Source organism: Artibeus jamaicensis, unplaced genomic scaffold (assembly GCF_021234435.1).
Source record: "Artibeus jamaicensis isolate MK-2021 breed Jamaican fruit bat unplaced genomic scaffold, CSHL_Jam_final contig_415, whole genome shotgun sequence".
NCBI lineage: Eukaryota > Metazoa > Chordata > Mammalia > Chiroptera > Phyllostomidae > Artibeus > Artibeus jamaicensis.
Window position 1 is genome coordinate 36,464,553 of NW_026521823.1, and position 22,193 is coordinate 36,486,745.

Sequence of the window (22,193 nt, forward strand, 5' to 3'; positions counted from 1 at the left end):
TTTCTCCAAGAGTAATGAAAACATATCCTTGGGTGAAGGTTTTTTAAAAAGTCACGTGTTGTCTTTCCCTCGGATTCACTAAATGCACAACCACGGGGCACCCACCTAAGCCTGCCATCCACCTCCACGAAAGAGTCTGGGCACTTTCAGAAGCAGGTTTTCCCGGGAAAGGAAGCTGACTCACGCGCTCCGGGCTGCCTTCTGTGTAACATGAAAGGACTCAGCAAACAGCGGCCACTGCCAGGCGACAGCCCTTTGAAAGAAAAGAGGCTGCCAGATACTGGCCCAAATTCCCCGGCCCGGGGGTGGGGGGGTGGGTTGGCAGCCGCACGCCCGCCATCCTCCCCGCCATTCTCGGAGCCCTGGCCACTGAGCAGACTGCGCTTTTCCCACAAGCATGTGGGGGAGCAGCGGGGCGGCCGGCCTGTGGGTGAAGGCTCCAGTGCCGCGGGATGGGAGTTTTACCGGTTGCTCAGAAACCGGTAAAAACTTCAGTGCAGGGGGGGGAGTCTCTTCGAACACCCGGAGGCGTTTTAGAAAATGTCGGTCTAGGCCCCAGCACAGACCAAGGGAATGAGAACTTCTAGGGATAGCGCCCGAAAGCTGGTCTTTTTCCTTCTCCCCTGCTGATTCAATGTTCACGCAGGGTTGAGAACCAGTGCCGAAAACCTGATTAATTCTGAGATAAACACCATCTCTCCATCCCCCGGAACTGGCCACCCTTCCAAACCACAACGAGGTGCAGGCCCGACCAGGGCACAGTAAAGGTGACCACAGGCCGGTGAAACCCGGGTCACCAACCTCACCCTGGGGTGCACAGCCCAAAGGCGCCCCGAAACCCGCGCTCGGAATGTTCCAGCTGGAGCGACAGGTCCCAGTCCACAGCCGCATTCTATTAGTGAGAAAAAAATAAAAGCACACCCAGCAAGTACTCGGCGAAAGAAATCTCGGGTAGCAACTTAGAACTAGCCCTGGCTGAAACAGCCCCACGAAGACAGCTGCCCCAGCACGCCCCGCGGGCCGCCTGCAGGCTCGGAGACGCCAGGCCGCCTGACGTTCTCGGGTCCCGGTCAGGGCCGCCGAAGCCCCGCCCCTCGGGCGCGTGCACGGTCCTTGGGGCTCTGGGCCCCTCCAGCAGCCCCCCACGGCAGCCTAAGGCCACTAGCCTGCGGGCGCCACTGTCGCTTAATCGGCCCAGCAAGATCCCGCTGAGCTCCAGGGCGGGTCCCCGCCCCCTCGACCCGCCCGCGCGGAGGCGGGCCACGTGACAGCCCGAGGACCCCGCCCACCGGCCCGCAGCCCCCAGAGCCCGCGGACCTCCACGCTGCACCCTCGGATGCACTCGGGTAGTCGCGCAGCCCCTGGACGAACCGCGCCGCGCCGCGATGAAGGGACTTGGAGGCGCGCGCGCCGCGCGGAGTCCCGCGCTCCCGGCGCCCCCGCCCCTGTCCCCGCCCCTCGGGAGCAGCCAGCGGTTACATCATCCTAGTTATGTAAGAGCCGCGGTCACCGAGGCGCTGCTCTCCGGAGCGCGGCGGGGTCTCCGCGCCGGCCGCTTTGGAGAGCGACCCCCTCCAGCCCCAACCTCGAATCGTGAGCGCAGGGAGGCAGGGCAGGCCCCGCCGCGGGCTGCGCCCCGCGTCCGCTGAGCCACCTCCGGGGTTGGAACCGCGTCTGTACGAGTTTGGGGGATGCCTGCCTGCCTGGTGGGTATATGGCAGGGAGGCAAAGATGGCACCGCAACGCACCTCCTAGAATTTGGTTTCCAAGAAAATAATGTGGAGTAAAAAGATGAGGCTTATTGGAACCAATTTCCATGTAATGGGTTTTATCATAACGCTTATCGTAATCCCTAGCATTTTCTAAGACCCCAGTTACCTTATTCCACGACGTCCCTCCAGTAGCTCAGCGAAGGTGCACCCTCCACCCACCAGCAGGTGCAATGAGCTGGGTTGGTGACCTGTGCACAGTGACATAGCAGGCAAGAGGCAGGGCCACGTCTCCCACCTTGAGATGAAATCTCTCTCCAAAGTAGGAGTTTGCCACTAGTTCTGCCGCCCCGTGCAGCGCCAGGGTTAGGGCCCCTTCCCTTTATCTCCTCCAAATCCTCAGCCTTCCCAATCCCCAAAACCCAAATAAACATACAACTGCAATTTAAGGGGGAAAAACAAGGATGGTTGCTGTTCCAACCTGCATCCTAGACAAGTCATCTAGCCCCCTTCTGGGCCCTGTTGGGTACGACTCAGTCACTCCAGGCCACATCTGACCTCCACCCCTAACTCCAGGGAAGGTGGGCCACTCTACAGTTAAATTGCGTTCTGATTTACCCAACTCGTCCAGAGACTGGGCTGCTCTTACAAAACACGTGTGGAGACCAGCTGATTCAATGGCCTCATTCCCTGGGATACAGGAGCAGGCCCCCTCCCAAGAGGACCTGTGTTCACTCTGGCACACCTTTTGAAATCATTTCCCCAGAACAGCTTGCTCCTGTGACGAGGACTGTGAGGTGTCACTGCAGTGCTCTTCTTCGTGACAGCGTGATGAAAGGAAGTTTAAGCAAGTGACATCCTGCAAAACTACCCAGCCTGGCGTGATTTTCAGTGCCCATCCAATTTGGCTGGGACGATATTTTAGACTGGCAGAGTCACACAGCTCTGCTCTGTGCAAGTGATGGGAAAGGTATCCGTCTGTCCTGAATCCCTCCCCCCACCCCAGGGAAATAAGCTTCTGGCTCACAGAGGTGCCGAAAAGTCATTCCGAACCACAGCTATTGAAGGCACTGGCCGCCCCTTAAGTAATACAGGGGGCGGGGGGAGGGGGGACTGGAAACCCCACTCTCAGCCAGCCCTGTGAAGCCAGACAAACTGCATAACTGCGCCATTTTCGTGTGCTTCCTTGTAGAAGGGAAATGAATATGCTCGCTTCATGGGGTGGTGGTGAGATTACACATATTCCTAAAGAGTCTAGCAAACGCCTGGTTTCATATGAGGTGGTCACAAAATGTTCACTCTCCTCCATGAGTTCCCTTGTTTTCCTTTCCCCTCCTATCCCACAGCCACTGTCTGCCGGGTCGATGTTTCCTGAGCACAGGAAGCACGTACTGTTAGCCCTCAGGTCGACAAGCACCCACAGCACACCCACAGGGTGGACTTTATACACAGTTCAGAGGGGTTTTAGGAAAAGACAACCCCCACCGCAGGGGGGGCTTCCGCTCTCCCCTGGGTGACACACACAAAACCAAAGGACACGATGGGGTTGATGGGAAAGATTCCAGTTTAAGTAGGAGTTGGCCGAGCTGGATTTTATTCTTATGTCTACACTGATTTCCAGCGTGACCCAGGGTGATAGTGGTAAAACTTATTAAGGGCTCAGTAGGTGCCAAACTTCCTGGATTATCTCACTTCATCCTTACAATGATCTGATAAGTTCACTCTCAATATTGCCCCCGTTCTACAGATCAGCAAACCGAGACTTAGAGGGGACAGTCACTTGGCTGAGGTCACAGTAAAGACATGCTGTAACCTGGATCCGAGCCAGGGAGTGGGATCCTGGAACCACACCCCTTCACAGTGTGGACACAAGTCAGTCTGCCTGGGCCTCACTGTTCTCATCTCAGTGGAAAGGGGATCAGACAGATGTCATCTGGGGCCCTTCCAGCTCTAACTTTCCACATCGAAAAAATGATTATAAAGACATTAAATATGCTGGGTGCAAGGTGCTTTTAAGTGCAAGATCAAGTGGTATAGTCACTTCGTTTCACGTGGGTAGGAAGTCTCTAAAATATTTCTTATGTGTCCCAATTTGCCACTCAAAACCCAAACGTAGAAGTCACCCTCCAAAGCTTCCTTCTCATTGATCTAGAGCCCTGAAGCTAATTTTGACCAAACTGGAGAAGCAGCAGAAGGTATGGACTAAGAAATCCATGCATGGGCTTCTGCGCCACAGATATATGTGATGGGAAATTTGTCCACACACACACACACACACACACACACACACACACCAATGTTCACATCATCTTCCACTGAAGCTCAGTACCAGCTCGCCAGCCTCGTTGTCATGGCAACACCAGCTGCCAATGAGATCATAGAAGAAGAGGTTATTATGGCTGTGGTGCCTTAATATTTTACCTGGCAAAGCCACTTGGATAATAAGATGAATAACCATAAATCATAAGTCTAGAGGAAGCCCAGGCACCACTTATTGTATTGTATATGCATGTTGAGCACGCATATGGGGGTGGGGAAGGGAAAGGAAGAAAAAGGACTGGAGGACTGGGGGGGGCTCTCTGATGCCCACCTCGGTTATTCCTCAGTGCAGACCACGCACAGGTCCTCACCCTGTCTATGCACAGATTAAAAAACTGGTCCCTTCCTTCCATGACAAGAGGAAGAGGGTGGGGGCTCCCAGCCTGCATCATAAAAGGCCTTGAAGAAACCCGAAGCAACCATGTTCTGGGATTCAGACTCGCAGAGCAAAGAGCAGCCCCCAAAAAACTCACTTGGCCCACAGTGGCCCACTCATGCAGCCACCTCGCAGGAAGCTGCGCCCCATTGAAAACACCTCTCTGGTTGGCTCCCTGAGTCTCCTGATGCCCTGTAGCTCTTACGGACCAGCTGGCCCTAGGGCTGTCTTGTTTCCCCTCTGATCGGGAAGAGCAAATCCATTTGACTCCAGCAATTCCTTCCTTTCCCAGGAAACCAATCACAGTGGGGGTCTCTGGTAAGAGCCTTTGGCCCTGGGGGGTAGGGCTGGGAGAAAGATGCAGTTTACACTGAACATCTGCTTATGCCTTTGAACTTGGTACTATGTGCATTGCAGATGAATTACTTATTTAAGTGTAAAAACACACATAGTTCCACCTCCTTTCCCCAGTCTTGCCTGCCTTCCGAAACGTAGCCGTGATAGCGGTGAGATGGGTCGAGGGCAGGGCGGCTTGCAGCCTGGGTGGGTCAGTCTCCACATAACGGAGCGTGTGAAGGAAGTGATCTCCCACACTAGGGTCTCCCGAGGCTCCGAGACCCTCCTGCAGTCTGTTCTCAGGCTCTCGGTTCTGAGTGCGGAAGCAGGAGTGGGCTCAGGGGCTGGAGCCGTTGCCTGAGACACTGTGTGGCTCACCCTCACCAGCTCCCTGTCCTGCCTGGTTCCCACGGCGGGCTTGGAGAAAGGTTACCAACAAGGCAGCAAGAGTGGGTGGCCGGGAAAGGGGTGGATGCCCAGTGCCCAGAACTGAGTGGCAAAGTAAAATTTTAAAGGACAGATTCTTCCACTTTGGTTCACAGAAATGGCAGGCCATGCTGGTTACAGAGGTTTGAGGCCCGCTGAAATGAGTTTTATGAATACAGGTCACTTTTGAGGCAGATCTCTTTGCACTGATAACAGAAAGTGGAATGGTCCCATTTTTACCACTTTGAGTCGCCATCTCTATAGATTCAGGAGAAGAACGGAGCAAAGTGTTTTGTACCATGCTGTTCAATGGAGCAAATAAACTGAAATGACTTCAGTGTAGAGTTATCTTTGCTGCAGCCTTTTCTCGGATTGGATCCATGGATTATCCCCCACCCCCACAGATTGGATTTGATCTTTGAGTCTTCCTAACACCGGAAAGTTCGGGTGTTACCGTGTTCCTTTCTCCACAAGCCACCACCTTACACACACCCAAAAAGAGGGTGTGGCTGGGAGTGAACAAGGAGCCATACCCGGAAAAAGCACCCTCCCTGCCCCAGTGTCTGAGCCCACAGGCCTCCTGGCCCCCAGCATGGAGAGGGCGACATGGGCCCCCCTGAGGATGGCACTGAGCATCCCAGATGAGAGCAGGACCCACAAGTTCCATTGCTGAAGGAAACATGAAACCATCAGGGCCCAAAAGGGACTAGGTCGAAAAAGGGCTTTTTCCCCTTTTGCCCAGCAGAGGGCGCAGCCAACCCCTTCTGATCTGGGAGGAAATCAGGACCAAAGAGGGCGCCTCCAAACTCAATAGGCACTCTCCATGGGACTCAGCGGCCTTTTCTCTTAAAGCTCCGGAGAGGAGTGAGCCTCCCGGTTGGAGCTAATGCTTCTGATAAAGGCAGGTGACCAACATTGATGGCCATTCAGGGGTTGGTTTGTTTATAAAGCACACCCCTCCCCCTCCCCCCAAATTGCTGCTCAGCTCCTTGTAAACCTACAGAGACTGTGTGGGTGGCTGTGACAGAGACACAGCTACGCAGGGGCTCCCTCTGGGCACTGCCTCTCGGAAACACACGACGGGGTCTTCATCTCAAATTCCACCTCGTGGGGCTCCCCACTGAGGACTGAGGCACGGGCTCAGGCACGGCTCTCAGGAGCTTCATTTGACAACAGCGGCCAGAGGGGAAGCTGGTGGTTACTGCCGAACATCATCCTGAACTTCCAGACAAACGGGTTTGCAAAAGGCCTCCAGACCCCAACCTGACATGAAGTAGTAGGTTTGCTACGGTAACGTATTTATACCCAGAGACCAAAACCACCAAACCAAACCCAAAACAAAACCAAAAAACAAAAACCATGCCTCATCACACTGCACACAGCCTGGCCCAAACGACGTCAGCAAATCCCCGAGGCGCGCACAGAGAACCAGGGAAAGAAGCCGACTCAGGGCCGAGCCAAAACCTGGCCCGGTCGCGGAGCCTCAGGGGGCACGCGGTGGCAGGCACGCGGCTCTCTGCGCGGCCACCAGCATGTCACCCACGGGGCACTCACCTCTTCGCCCACTGCAGATCTTATAGCTGACCTCGGGGTGCCCTCACCTGCCAGCTCAAACCCATCTGACTTGGGGTTGGGAGAGGGCGCTCCCCGACTTCCCCCAAAGGCAGCTGCAGTCATCAGAGGAGAGCACCTTTCTCCTTTTCGGGAACAACGTTGGGCAGTAGGTCTCCCTTTGAAAGGCCACGCTCTCTCTGTCACCTCAAGCCTCGGGGGCTGAATGACAACAGCAGGAACAAAGGGGACAACCATAAATCCTGCTCGTGTACCAGGCGTTGGAATCGTGCGGTGATTTTGAAGGGTTTTTCATTCTTTGCCTCCCTTACCTCACTCGTTCCTCCAAAAAAAAAAAAACAAACCCAAAACCCCTTTGAAAACTCTTAGGAGTACGAAATTCCAACTCGACAAGAACAGAAGAACCTCTCCCAGGCCTCAGCAGGCTCGTGTTCCCTTAGTCGGCTAGAACGCTCGGTGCCTTTGGGAGTTCGTCCTAAGTGCATGCTGGGAAGGCTGTGGTGCCGTTGTTACACCGTGCCCTTCCCCGCAACAGTGCGTGCGTGTGTGTGTGTGTGTGTGTGTGTGTGTGTGTGTGTGTGTGCACGAGTGTGATGAAGGCAGTGGTTCTCGGTCTTCTTCGTCCACAGATCGCCACTGGGACCAGGGCTCCTGGCTCCCTTCCCTTCCCCTTCTGAGGTCAAGAACAGGGGAGTCTCCTGGTGCAGACAGCTTGCTTTGCACGAGGCTGGTCATCTGCATATCCCGGGGTGTCCGAGGGGTTCGTGGGGAGAAACCAGGCTCGCGCTGTCCCTGGCAACATCGCAGGACACATCACCAGTCCCTGTGCGCCTCTCCTGTCTCGGCCCCAGGTATCCTGCCTCCTGCCCTCTCCGCCTGCCCTCTGCCCTTCGGAGCTTCCGAACTTGTGAAGCCCGTGCATACACTTGAGAAGTAGCATTTGAAAGGAAAAGCAGTTAAATGGCTGCTCCAAGTTCCAGAGATTAATAAGTTACTTGTAGGGGTGGAGAGAAACAAGCCTGCAGAGCCACCTCGAGGGGACGGACCCAAAGAAGGGAGCTACGATGTGGTGCCAGTGAGAAAACATTCTTCTCCTCTTTCGGAATATTTTCTTTACCATTATGAAGGTAAACTAAGAGGAAAACGAGATCACAGAGAAAAGAAAGCCATTTATCACAGAAGCAACGGCAGAGCTCCCAGCCCACAACTGTTCATCTTCCGGAGCTTTTCTTTCCAGTTCGTGTTTATGGAGAGGCGCTTATACACATGTTTTAGATGGTGGTATTAATCGGCACATTAAGTGAACATTTTTCACTTTGACAGAAGATTTTTTCTGTTACTGTGTGGCCTTCATAAGCATCATTTTAAAAGCTCTCTCACATTCCACAAAGCAGGATATATTTGCATTACACCTAACACTATCTTGTTGGACATTTACTTTCAATTTTTCGCTATTCTGATTAATCTTTAGACACACCTCTTTTGATGAAAATTGCTATTTTTTTATATGCTAGATGATAGTTCCCTTAGAATAAATAATCAGTTGTGATATTACTGAATTGAAAAATATGAGCAATTTTTTGGCTTTTGTGATCAAATTAATCTGCAAAAGAGTGGCATCCATTTACAGGGCATTTGGCAATATATGAAAGCATCTGTTTCACCATGCCCTCGCTAGCACTGGCTGTTAATTAGAAGGACTAAAGCATTATTAGCCTTATAGGCAAAACAGAATTTAATTATTACTTTAATTTAGATTTTTGATTACCAGTGATACCGCATATTCTTTCATTGCCTGTATTTTAGTCCTCTGCTTCCCCCGTGTGACTTACTTTTTATAATCTCTGATGTGGATTTATTTCAATTCAAAGCAAAAACAAGTATCTTTTGGGTGCCAAGCCTACAAAAAAAAAAGAGCTGCAATTTGAGAAACCACCAGGGAGTCTGCTTTTGCAGTCACAGAACTTCCTGTGTGAATCTGCAGATTCAGAGGTGTGCTATGAAAGATCTTATACGGTGGGAATGTGAAACACTTCTTCACAGAAGCCAGTGGCATTGTCCCCTAGCCCTTCCAGATGACAGCTCTTCTGAGAGGGCAGGTCCCTCAACCCCAGGAGGTGCTCGAGAGCGCCCCCACGCTACTTATGGTGGTAATGATGATTGCAGTCCATTTCTAAAGTCTCCAAGTACTACGGAAATAAAAATGTGTACTTGGTCCGAAGTTTTCTTCATTGGAAGAAATCTGAAACAGGAAGAGATTGGGGCGGTGGGCTGGGCTGTCCTTTCCCTCCAGTGTGAATCGAAGGGACTTGGAACTCCGCTTGTGTAAGACAGTGGCAGGATTGTCTTGTGTCTGCTACTGCGTCACTGAGAGTAGCGATAAAGGTCCCTGCTGTTTAGGTCCCTCCCCTCAGGGTTTAGTGATAAGACAGGAAAGGAGGAAATGAATGGGTAATAGTTGCCAAATGAAATTCTACACTTTCAATTTTCCATCCAGTTGGTGCTTCTTCATGCTGGTCTTCCACCAGGGGTCATTTTTGCCTCCCAGGGGGCATTGGCAACATCCGGACAGATTTCTAATTGTCATGACTTCGCGGGGGGGAGGGGGTTGGCTAGCAACAGGTGGGTGGAGACCAGGGGCGCTGCTAGATGTCCCTCACAGAACAGGGCAGTCCCCGCAACTATGTTATCTGGTCCCAAATGTCAACAATTCCGTTTCAGACACCCTTTTGCCAACTTCAGTGTTCACACTGATAAAATATTACTTTACTGCAAACCTCCGATTTTTGTCATAATGCAACAGCCGGCCTTTATCTGTAGGTGTCTGAGTTTTTCTTGGTGCTGAGCCCTGGCTCAGGGTCTGGCATTGCTCATTTTCACCCCAAGGCTCCGGCCTGAGGCGGGAGTGCATCGCAGACTCCACGATCTTTGAAGGCAGACATTAATCAAAAATCCCTGACTGTTTTCAACAAACGCTTCAGGTGCTCGGGGCCCACACCCTTTATTATCTGCAGCTCCTCTTGAGTCCTAGGCTGCATCTCCACGCCTCTCCATTCCGTTCTGCACAAATTCAGCCGAGGGTATTGCACACCTACTGTGCGTCAGCATGATCCTACAGCCTCGCTAGGTGTCCTTCATTGTTTGGCTCCTGTGAGATGGAAAACATCCCTCCTTGGCTCCGCCACACTTTTAAAGACCACACTGAGGTCGCCTGCTCAGGGATCCAGTAGCAGGTGGTCCCCACTCACTGTCCTGAGCTTGGCGAGTTGATTCTAAGAGTCCGGCACAACTCGCTTTCATCCTGTATCTCTTGTTCCTTTAGGGGCATTCTCTCCATGAGAAACACCGCTTTCCATAGACTCATGAAGACGAAGGCTTTCTTCCCCTCCATGGGATTGAGAAAGGCACTTCCGCAATGCAGTCATTTTCTTTCCAGGAAGCACAATTCAGCAGCTTGTCATCTTCCCCAGAAAGATTCCGGGGAACCATCTGCTAGGACTTTCCTCCAGGCTGCATGGAGCTGTCTGGACTCACCTTTGGGCCGATGAAAGAGACCCAGAAATGGGGCCGAATTTAATATTTAACATTTAAAACAGAGCCAGTGACATTTTCTCAACATTTAGCCCTGGGTCAGTACTTAGTCCCGGTGGTCCAGGTTGGCATCTGTGGGGCTTCTTCTCACGGGTGGTTCCCCTGCCTGTGCCGCAGCCTGACTTTCTCTCTTTCCTGCTTTGGATTTCTCTCCTGCAGCAACAGCAGGCCCTGGCTTCTGCCCTGGGGAGCAGTTGCCTGCCTTTCCACTCCCACGGGTGGGTAGTTACCCCCTGCCAGCTTTAGCAAGAAGGAGGGCTTCCAGGCCAGAAGTAGATAGCACAGCTATCCTGGGAAGCTTTGGAAGGTTCTGTTATAATTTCATGCGAAAGTGCTGATTTAAAGGAGTTATAAATCAGTGCTGGCAACCTGTCATTTGGGTGCCTTAGCTTCTTCCATCAGCAGAGCGGGTCGGCCCGGGAGTCTCTGCTTACTTCTTTCTCTCTTTGCTGGAGGAGGGAACCCTCGCAGGCTGGGCATTGTTCAGTAGAGAGGGTGAAGGTCCTCAGAGTGGGTTTAGGATGTGAGAGGTGCTTTAAGTGCTTGAGAATCACCGTATAGAAAGAGCTGAAAGCCACCCAGTGTCCTTCCAAACGTTAGGTGGAGGCAGACTGCAGAGGGAGGCGGAGTGGCGCCCAGCGCATTAAACTTCCTGGCCATCCCTGTCTTAGATCTGAAGTCGATACCTGGAGAGGCTGTGTACAGCATCGAGTAGCAGAAGTTCTCCACTGTTAGTTCATAAGAAGTGCCTGAGGCTCTTTATTAAAATGCAGAGTCCCGCCTCACTCCCCAAGGTTCTGAATCTGTAGGTCTGGACCTGGGCCCAGGAATCTGTGTTTTAGACCTAAGTCCCTGGGGATCGCACCGTGAGGAGCAGGAGTCTTGTTCAAGTGCAGACACCCTGCAGCCCTGACATGCTAGGTTTTGCAGTGGTGTTTTAATGGGAAAGGCGGGTCTACTGGGGTAGCACAGATATGCACCTCTTGTATAAAAGGCAAGGAAGCACCCCCTTTAAGGCTGGCCCTGTACTTGCACGACCCTGAGGGAGACATCTCCTTAAATCCTGTGCCTGGGGTGCCTCGCCTGTCTCACACTCATCCTGGCCCTGCCAGTCCCCAGCCCCGAATCCAAAGTGACCCCACCACTCCCCCCCCACCCCGTGGTGGGATGCGGTGGGGGGCCTGTTAGACGACAGGATGGTATATGAGGCGACCTGAATCTTCTTTGTGACATTTGACCTCACTGCCCCCTGAGCAAGTTGAAGTGAGCAGGCAGCCGGCCAGAGGAGGACAGGAGTCCTTTTTGTGCCGACAGAGACTATTGTGGAATTGAGCTGGAAATCAGTAACAAAAACGTAACTGGAAAATCCACACATATTTGGAAATCAAGCAATATACTTACAAGTAGCCAGTGGGTCAAAGAAAAATTACAGTGAATATTAGAAAGTTGTTTAATTGAACAATAAGGAAATGCGACGTTTTAAAACATGTGAGATGCAAGTAAGTGTATTTATGAGGAGATTGATAGCCCTGAGGACACATATTAGAGAGGAAGAATGGTTAAAGATAATGACTGGGCTTCTAGAATGACTTGGCGAAGGGAGTCAAACACCCTCATTTCCAAAGCGGCCTATTTGCTTGCCTGACAGTTCCCTGAAGAGCCCCATCCCCAGACCTCGTCTGTATTTGACCGAACGCAATGCCTCCTTTGTGCAAACAGCCCTATCCTTGGGGCATTTACTTTTTTTTTCATATTAGTAATATCACAGTTTCCTGAGGCAGTGTTACCAGATGGAGCTAATAAGAGGCTGATCGATAATTTAAAAGGAAAAACTGGAGAACATGATAGAAGCTTTAAAAAAACTTTGACATATTCCTGGGAATGGCTGTGGATGTGCCCAGCAAAGACCCAAAAAAGTCCGCAATCGTCTACCTTGGGCTGACCCTGAGGCCGTGTGCATGCAGGGAGGGAAGGCAGAGAGGTTGTAAAGTATCGAGCATCGAAGGCACGCCCAACACCCACACACCGCAGTCCCTCAGTAAAGGAAGGAAGACTTGTGTGTTCGAGGAAGTCTCTCAGTTCAGTCGTTAGCCGACCCCTAAGCTAACCAAGCAGACTTCAGTGACTACACATGACCAAAAATACAGGCTTTTCAGAATTAATCCAGGAAAGTCACTTAACAAATAAATAGCAAAACAACAACAAACACAGAAACAATTATTCTGAGTTATTCTCTTTTTGGTTAGAAACTGTCCCTGAAGGATTCCAGATATTGGACTTACTAGACCAAGGTCTTCAATCAGCTGGTACAAATATGGTCAAGAAACTAAGAAAACCACACCTAAATAATTAAAAGAATGAGAACTATGTCTCACGAAATAGGGGATGTCAATAAAAAGATTAAAATGTGTGTGCGTGTGTGTATAAAAGAACCAAATAGAAATCCTCAAGTTGGAAATGAAAGTTGAGGGAATCAATATCAGATTTGACCTGGCAGGAGAAAGAACCAATGACCCTGAAGACAAGTTCCGGGAGGTTACCCAGTCTAGGCAGCAGAATGAAAAAGAATGGAGACCAAGGAACAAAGCCAGAGGGACCCAAGGTAAGTTATCAAGTTACTAAAATCATATTGCTGGAGTCCCACAGGGAGAGGAGGAAAAGAAAGAATGTTTAAAGAAATAACAACTGAAATGTCTCAAATTTGAGGAAAAACTGCCTTGAATCTGCTGGATATCCAAGAAGCTCAGCAAACTGTAAGTGGTGTAAATGCAAAGGAAGCCACGAGTAGATACGTAATAGCCAAAGACAAAGAGAGAATTGGTATAGCAGCAAGAGAAGCGATCCATCATGTAGGAACCCTCACTGAAACATGATTGCCCAGAAGTCTGCTCTGCACACAACCTGGACAGGATGTGATGTCACAATCACCACCCGCTGAGGTCAGAATGGACGATGGAGAGATCTGTCAGAACATTCTGGTTCTCTCTTTGCTCCTTAAAGCCTCTTACCTGAGGCTCCATCTTGGTCCACTCCTCCCTGTGAGTTGAGACTGTGAGGGGGCGGGGGGCTTCTTGCAAACAGTGTTGGGGGGCCTGTGAACATGACATCACTAAGGACCTGACACGACAATGACTGCCTGTCCTCTGAGAGCTGCAGGACTTGCCCACTTGGCAGACAGCTAAGCGGTAAGTAGCCATTGGCTTTAGACTGAATATGGGTTCCAAGCATAGAGTAACACAACACCTTCCCTAAAATAAGTTCCTGGTCCTACAGTATGATACTGGAGATTAAGCATGTTTCTGTGAGATTTTAGAGCTACGAAGATGCATTATTCACCATTTTGGGTTGTACTTTATATCTAAAAGCACAACTTCATCTTTGATATTGGACTTACTTTTCTCTTCCTCGAAGATAACTTCAGTGGTAAGGAGAACAATTTAGAGATGACTTTTTTTTCTGACATTCTACCCCAGGAGACTGCCATTGGCTCAGTTGACATTTTACGATACATGTGTTATGTCCCAACGTAGTGCGGGGGGTGGGGCAAACGTGCCAGGTGGGGCAGGAGGGGCTTCTGCTGAGTCTGAACTTGAGGCCGAGTCAGGGGAGGCTGTCTGTCTAGAGGAGGGCACTTCTGATGTGAGACTTGGACAGTGAAGGGAAGTGGAGCTGGTGCAGGCAAAGCCATCCAGTGAGAACGGCATGAAATGGCAGAGAGGGTGACTTTTCTACTTGAGGAGTCCCAGGCAGCCAGGCCAGGGGAAGTGGACTGCATTGGTGTGCAGGGACAGTTCACGCGGGTCCTTGCTGTGGCCTTCCGGCAGCCTCAACCCATCTACGTGCTTCTCGGAACAGGTTTTAAACTTACTGAAGCTTCAGTTTTCTTAGTTACAGAATGGGATGAATCAACACTGTATCTCTCTCCCAGTGTGGTTGAGAGAATTAAACGGGCAGTGTAGGTAAATTGCCCTGCATACAAAGATGAATAAGTGAGCAGGTCGTGATGATATCACCGATATAATTAGAGAGGTTACTGCTATCAACGGCTATCAGGCAACCCTAGCTGACCCTGCAGCTTTGTTCATGGAGTCGCCCATATCCAAGTCCACAGACCCTTGTTTAGGGCCAGCTAGCTGTTCTCCCAGCAAAAAGAAAGCAAGGTAGCACTGGAAGAATGAGGAACCTCCCCCTTCAAGATCCTAACGGTTATGCAAATAGTAGCAATAAGACAAATAACCATAATACAACAGAAAAATCCAAGTCCCAAAATTCAATGAAATTCAGTTCAAGTCAACCGTTTCTATCATTACCTCCTACACATACAGCTTTATGTTAAATATCGGGGTTCAGGAATGGCGGCAAGGCTTGTTCACCCCTAATTTCAATCAAATGTGACAAGTAAGCAGTGGGACAGTGCAGGGACAGGGGGCATAGAAGAGGTGTGGATGACCTTTGGAGGCCCAGGTAGCTTTCAGGGGGAAAGGGAAAGCAGGAACCCAAGCCCACCATGAGAGGAAAAGGCAACCTTGACAGAGGACATTGCACACCCGCCCCCTGGTGTGGAGGCAGGAGACTGCGGCCACGGCCAGAGAACTGAATGCTGTGGCCCATTATCACTGAATCTTAGATCTGGACTTGAATGGACACTGGGTAGCAGGAGAGAGAGACAAGCGGGGGTCTGGTTACAGAGGGCCTACTAAGGCGTTTGGATCGGATATTCAAGCTGTGGGGCTCTGAAGGGTTGCGAGCAGCCGTGGGGGGATGGGACAAAACCCCTGGGGCGACAGCATCAGGGAAAGGGGCGAGCGAACTCTGTACCAGGGACCAGTCAGGCTACTTCCAGTATCCTGGTCTGAACTGGTCATGGTCAAGGAAATGGAGCAGGGGCTGTGGGTTTAAGAATCGTTAAGCATCTTCACTGGCACTTTGATGAATTCAAAGTCCGGCGACGAGGAGGAAGGTGTCATGGAGGAGCTCCGGGCTCTGGCTTGTGTGAGTGGGTGGATGTCACTGCCACCAGCTGCCCACAGTGCAGCCACCCTGTCTTCACACACATACACACACACACACACACACACGTGCACTGGCTGCGTGTGGTTCCTTCTCTCCCATGTCAGAAAACAGAAAAAAGGAGAAATCCTGCTAATCCGAAGGGATTAGTGTTGCCCCACAGTGCACTGCTCGGCCAGACCCTGGCAGCTACTTGCAGAAAACTCATAATGGGAATGAGCGCCCTTTGTTTCGCTTGCACTTCAATGGCTACCAATCTTTGCGGGTGGTTCTGATATCCAGTCTCTCAAATACATGGCGAGACTAGGAGATCTCTCATTCTCCCCTCCCCTCCCCTCCCCTCCCCTCCCCTCCCCTCCCCTTCCCAGTTGAGAAGCACTTTCCTTGTTCCCTGAGATTCTGTGATGTTACTCCAGGCACGGAGGAAACTCCTTGCCTGGAACTTGACTATATTAACAACACCTTCAGTTTAAAGCCATAACAACCAAGCATGTTTTTCTATCCAAACCTGTTCCTCAAACGCTATCAAGGGGACAAAGAAATGGTTGGTTAAATTTTCCCAAATCGGATGGTACGTACTCAAGGGCTCGTCCTCTGCAATGTGACACTCATGGACATGTTCTCTCTGGTGCCCCCTCAGGTTCTGACCTGCTGACCCGGACTTGGCCAACGGCCCGGTGGTCCATTATGACCAGCCCACTATCCTGGCTGAGCAGGAAGATATCTCTCTTCAAGGTGTGTAAATGGATGGGACTCAATTGCTTCCGGTCGCTGTTCAGCTCCTTGCCTAACATTCGCCGGAAGAGACAAATGGACCAGCTGCAGGAGGAAACGGCTTTTCTGGAAGAGATAGGAGTTTTCCGTGGGAAAATAGAAGACTTCAGGGCAGCGATGTGGCATTTCCGAGGCAAGATCCGTGCCTTCCAGGACCAGGTCTTGAGCTCCTGGGATGAGGAGAGACCTTTCTGGGAGGAGGAGGAGGAAGCCTTCTGGGAGGAGGAGAAAACCTTCTGGGAAATAGAGAAGTCTTTCCGGGAAGAGGAGGAAGCCTTCTGGGAAAAGCACTGTCTCTTCTGGAAGGAGGACAAGGCCTTGCAGGAAATAGACCTGTACCTTCTTCAGGAGGACAAGGCGCTCTGGGAGGAAGGGAAGGCCCTGTGGGTCGAGGAACGCGCTCTTCTGGAGGAGGAGAAGGCCCTGTGGGGGGACAGCAAGTCCCTCTGGGGGGAAGAGGTGGCCCTCTTGGAGGAGGAGAACGGGTACTGGGTGGAAGGGGACGGCCACGCTGTTGGGGAGCAGATGGGTGAGAATGGGCACCGTGATGCCCAGAGCGGGCCGTGGTCACCCCCTTTCCCCCGGAGCCGGGCATGAGCCCAGGAGACGTGGGCCATGGGGCCAGACTCCGGGAGATTGGGGTTCAAGTCTGGGGTGACCCCACGGGCCGGAGTAAATAGGCATTCGTTGGTCTCCTTGCTCTAAAAGATCTAATAAAGTCCTCAGGAGAGATTGGGAAACCAACTTCTTCAAGGAGGGCTGGGTCCCCCCTTCCCGGGTTTCGCGATTCTCTGAGGCCGCAGTCCGTCCCCCAGCAGGTGTACTGCTGGCCGCAGGGCTCCGGCCCTGGAAGCTCTCCAGGAGCCTGGCGTGTGTGGGCGCAGGTGACAGACTGCGGCTCTCCTTCAAGTCGGAATGGGGGAGGGTGAGGGGAAGCTGGGGCTCAGATGTCCCCAATACACAGGACGTACGTAGGGGCTGAGACCACGGCGCCCCCGTCGCTCTGTGTCTCCTCCACCCGAGCAGTCCGGGAGGCCAGGAGCGGCTGACAGCTCTCTGGAAAAGCCCGCCACCCTGGGAACAATCCACTGAGATCTCATCCGCACCTAGAAGGCCGTTTAGACCCACAGGCTCTGATGGTCCACCTGCCCACGGTGCCGTTTCCCCTCACTCCCTCGACTGCCCTCCCAGTGCAGGGTGAGCAGGGGCAGGACTCAGGCTCTCAGGCACGGCCACAGGAGCACTTCCCTTCTGAGGGCGGAGTCACAGGGGACCGTGCAGGACGCTCACCTGGCAGCTGTCCCTGCCCCGGACATTCCCGTTCACATCTCACAGCGCCTGCATTTCTGCATCAGCGATGCCTGCCTTTGAGTTTCCCTCCTTCCAGTCACTTAAAATCGAAATGGCCCAGGAAGACAATCATCAAATGAAGGTACATGAGTGTACTACGAGGTCTTCGTGGCCACGGGCACGGAAATGACCGCGAGGTGGGTGGTAAATGTCAGGGCCCATGTCTCGTGCCCGCGCTCTTCTCAGGCCCGGTCCTCGTTAGCGCATTGACTCACCTCAGCTTTGTGCACCCCTTTCTACTCCACAAGCACGTCTATGCTCCCCAACTCATGTAACCTTCACCACAGCCCTGTGGGTTGATAGGGAGGGCATGTAAACCCATTGTACAGATGAGAGAACAGACGCAAAGTGACTGTGTAAGCAGCAGAGGGAAGGGCCAGGACTAGAACTCGCATGGTCTGTGTCCTGGGTCATGGAACGTGGCTGCAGGGTAGCTTGGCAATAATCACGTCAGAACTGGATGAGCCTTAAAGCACCTTGGATGTCACGGTGGTTTGGGGGAGTAGAGGAAAGCTGGGGAGGGGGGAAAGGACAGGGTCCCTCGAGGTGTGCGGAGCAGACACTCCGGGTCACAGGCACTGGCAGGCCTCTGTGCCCAGGCATCGCACTGGGGAGGCGGGGGTTCTGCTGCGGGGCCTTCGAGTCCCAGGAACCGGGCAGCAGCCGCAGCAGCAGCTTGCTCCGTCACCATACACCGGCCTTGCCCCCTCAGCTTCCATTTTTTTTTAAAATATTTATTTTTAGAGAAAAGGCGGGAGAGAAACATCAATGTGTGGTTGTGTCTTGTGTGCCCCCTACTGGGAACCTGGCCCGCAACCCAGGCATGTGCCCTGACTAGGAATTGAACTGGCATCCTTTCAGTACCCAGGCCTGTGCTCAATCCACTGAGCTACACCAGCCAGGGCTCGCTGGTGTCCAGTGAATTCTGGGCAAAGTCAGCTCCTGTGGGAACAAGAAGCTGGTGCAGAGAATCCAATTTCTGGGGAAGCCAGCGGGGGCCCTCCCTCAAGGAAACCCATCGCATGGGTGGCAGGAACCCCAGTGCGGCAGGAGCTGCAGATTCAGCTACCTCCAGTGCTGTGGCCCCAAACAAAAGCAAATGGGAGATTGTTGGTCTTTAAACCACAAGAAGTAAAGCAGGTGGAGGCAGGCAGCGGGGCTGCGTGCGGGAGCGCAGCTTCTAACCTCTGGGCGGTCAGCATGCTGTTAGTGCAGACAGAGGCAGGCCTGTCCTCAGCTCCCTCGAGGTTTCCTGGGCAGTCTGTGACTTCAGGCACAGGCCGACTTCTAGGAACAGCTCCTCTCCTCTGCTTTGACCTCCTGGAGGGGGTGGGGGGTGGTGGAGGGCCCCCCTGTGCTGTTTCAGGGTCCCGCTCACTGAGCTGGGCTCCAGGTTCCTCTTCATCCGTGGACCACAATGCAGACACTGGCAGATGGAGGGTGCCAAGCAGAGCGTCTGCAGCTGTGACTGACACCACCAAACTCGCCCTGAGCAACTGTCACCTTTCCCCAAAGCAGGAGCCTGCCCGGAAGCTCCTACTGAACCTGCCACAAGGGGAGCGATAGCACTTTAGAAACACAGTGGGTGGTCCCGGGAAGTGGGAGCTACCCACTGGGACGTCACCCATGCCTGCGGGCTGTGAGTACAGGCCTCAGACCCACTGTGCATGCTTGTCGGAAAGGCGCGTCCCGGGCTCCGCCCACAGAGTGTGAATCTCTGGGACCAGCCACACCTGCATTTTTAACATGTTTTCTGGATCATTCCGATGCAAACTAAATTCTGGAAACCAGTTATATGTAGTAGAAAGAGCACTGGGACAGAAGCCACCGGTCCCGATTCGGTCTCCAGCCTGCCGCGCGTGGGTAAGAGAGTGTGCGCACAGGTGAGCCGCCGTCCGCAGCTGCGGAAATAGCGGACGACCGGACTAAAGAAGTGTCTGCCTGGCGAGTGTCAGGAACTTGGTTCGGAATGCGGAGCTTCTCCTGAGAAGTGAGGTGGGGGGCAGTTCAAGGTCCTCTGTCCTTTCTCTGCAGCCCAGGCGCAGCCCACCTGTGCACAGAGGGAGGTGTTGTCCCAACCAGAGCACCCGCCTTCCGTTTGCTGGACACTCGGGAGAAGGGGAGCCTGGATGTGGGAGAGGTAGCCCCTGCAGTGACCCCACGAGGTTCTTGCTAATTCACTGCCACCTGAATGTCCTCTCAGAAGCCTGGGCTCACCTCCAGGGGACAGTTACACTCAAGAGTGTCAGAGATACAAACTTCAAGTAAGAAAAAAGAGATTCAACTGGTAAAAGTTTGCTATGGATCACAGACCAATGACACACTGAAAAACCCTGCTCTAGTTACCTGGGACTTTGCTGGAACTTTCTGGATCTCTCTGTGCATTCCCTGAGAGGCAGTGAGTGCCTGGAGGTGCCGAGGCGAGCTCTGTGTTCTTCCCAGGGTGAATGTGCCTAGCTCTCCTCTCTGGGACTTGGCACATAGTCTCCCGTTCAACTCAGACCCAGGAGAGCAAAGGGTCTGCATAACTCTTCGCTGTTCGTGGTCCCGGAAGCAGCGTGAGCAGGTGAATGGACTTAGCTCGGGGGCAGGCAGGTGGTCCTCGGTGCCAGAAGCGCCCCATCGCCTACCAGAGGGTGACTCTGTGTCTCCTAGGGCGGCACTAACAAACCACCACAGCAACAGAAACGGACTCTCGCCCAGCTCTGGAGACCAGACGTGGGAAATCAAGGTGTTGTCGGGGTCAGGTGCTGGGGCCCTGGAGAACAGTCCCTTCAGGACACTCTCCCAGCTGCTGCTGGCTGCTGGACATCTTTGCCACGTAGATGTATCATTCCGGCCACCACAAAACACATCTAATAAAACACACAAGATCTGAAACAACCAAGGAGCAAAGGGAAGCAGTTGGCTTCTACCTGTGGCATTTTGAAATCTGCCATGAGGTTTTCCCCCCCTTCTTCTTAATTGCATTGGCACCAAAGACACATTGCAATCCTGTGCTCACCTCGGCGTATTTACAATAGCCAAGAATCAGGAGGGGGGCCTCCTAAAGGGGCAATTCAACAGAATGGATCTCCTGGAACAACTATAATTATATCATCTGCCTGCTCTCCCAGCGATGGCGTGTGCTTAGGGAGCTGTTCCGTGGTGGGCAGGGCCTGCATCTCCCTCTCTCCCTGGGTTTACAGCTACATCGCAGGGCAGCTGAAAATAACCCAGACCCAGGCCAGGCTGCTCCCAGGCATGGAAGCCTACAGTCCTGGTGGCGGACGCGAGGCAGGCCCACCCCGTGTCCACAGCCATTCCGTGCAGGGCCCTGGACATCCAGGACACACAGCCTGGCCCCTGTGGCTGGCATTTTCTCCTGGAAAACGCACGGGACAAACATCTAAAGTCTGGGGAAAAGAACAGTGCTGCACGTGCTCTAAAGACGACAAGCAGCCCCTGGCTGGGGTGGCTCGGTGGATGGAGCATCGGCCCGAGAACCAAAGAGTCGCAGGTTCAATTCCCAGTCAGGGCACATGCCTAGGTTGCTGGCCAAGTCCCCAGTAGGGGGTGCTCAAGGGGCAACCACACATGGATGTTTCTTTCCCTCTTTTTCTGCCTCCGTTCCTTTCTCTCTACAAATAAATAAAATCTTAAAAAGTAAACAAAGACAAGTGAAATCACAACAGTGTGTGATCATCAGGTGGACCGTTTTCTAGCACTCTTTACGCTTGTTCTCCTAACTCCCACTGGTCCCCGGCACCTTTCAAACAGCATTTTCTAGTTGAAAGCACCCCATTGCCTGACAATCCCAGAACTGCCCGTGAGTCTTCAGCGCGTGCTCCAGTGCAGAACGTCACGTCGGGTCATTAACAACTCGCTTCTGGAAGTGGCGAGCGTGCACCGGGCACTGTGCTAGGCACGCCTGCCCGCAACTCCTCGTGGCCAGTGGAGGGGGCTCGCGCCTCCAGCACGGACTCCGAAGAGCAGGGGGGCAGGGTGCCACTCCTCCGGGGGTACGGCCTGGTTCTGAACGAGGTCTGCCCACCTCTGGGGCTGGCCGAGGTTAGCCTCTCCACCACCGCACGGGCTCTGCTGGGGCGGCCTTCCAGGAACTCGGGGTGGGCCGCGGTGGGGAGTCAGGCTCCAGGACCACCGGGAAAGTCCAGAACCGGAGTCCAGCCTGGTGCACAGCAACCAGACAAATGCTGCTCCTTGGAAAGCAACGCGCGCAGTCCATTAAGTCTTAGAAGCCGACCCATAAAGTAGGTGCTTCCTGCAGCCCAGCCAAGGGAGGCACGAAGACGGTTTTTACCTGTCAGGACAGACAGGCTGCAGGTTTGTTTGCCCCCCGGCCTCCTGCCTAGAATGCAGCTGCCAGCAGCAGCTACACCTGCTGAACGCTCGGGATGTGCTTCCCCAATGACCTTTTCTATTCTCACCACAACCCTGCCGCATGGAAACTGATCGTCCCCATTTCGTCCACATAGCAAAGCTGAGGCCTCGGATCACGCTTCGCTAATTTTTTGACATTGTGACCAGACCTAAAGGAGACGGAGCAGCAGGTCCATGCCCCTTCGGGGTTGCCTGAAATCATCGGCCACCGTGACCTTGTGTGTGGGTTTCCTGTGGACTGCCCCCTCCATCCTCGGATCTCAGGACAGTACAGAGGGAAGCACTCCTCAGCGAATGGATGAGAAAATGAGCGGTTGGGAGCCGGTGAACCCAAGCAAACACAGGAGTCT

The 22,193-nt window shown here is 52.9% G+C and overlaps 1 protein-coding gene across 1 annotated transcript; it reads left to right on the forward strand.

The window, feature by feature from the left end:
• The first annotated feature begins 16,026 nt into the window (after positions 1-16,026).
• CCDC70 (coiled-coil domain containing 70) lies at positions 16,027-16,710 on the forward strand. Its single transcript, XM_037132444.2, has one exon. It carries the CDS (start codon positions 16,027-16,029, stop codon positions 16,708-16,710), a length of 684 nt encoding a protein of 227 aa, XP_036988339.2.
• Positions 16,711-22,193: the final 5,483 nt, after the last annotated feature.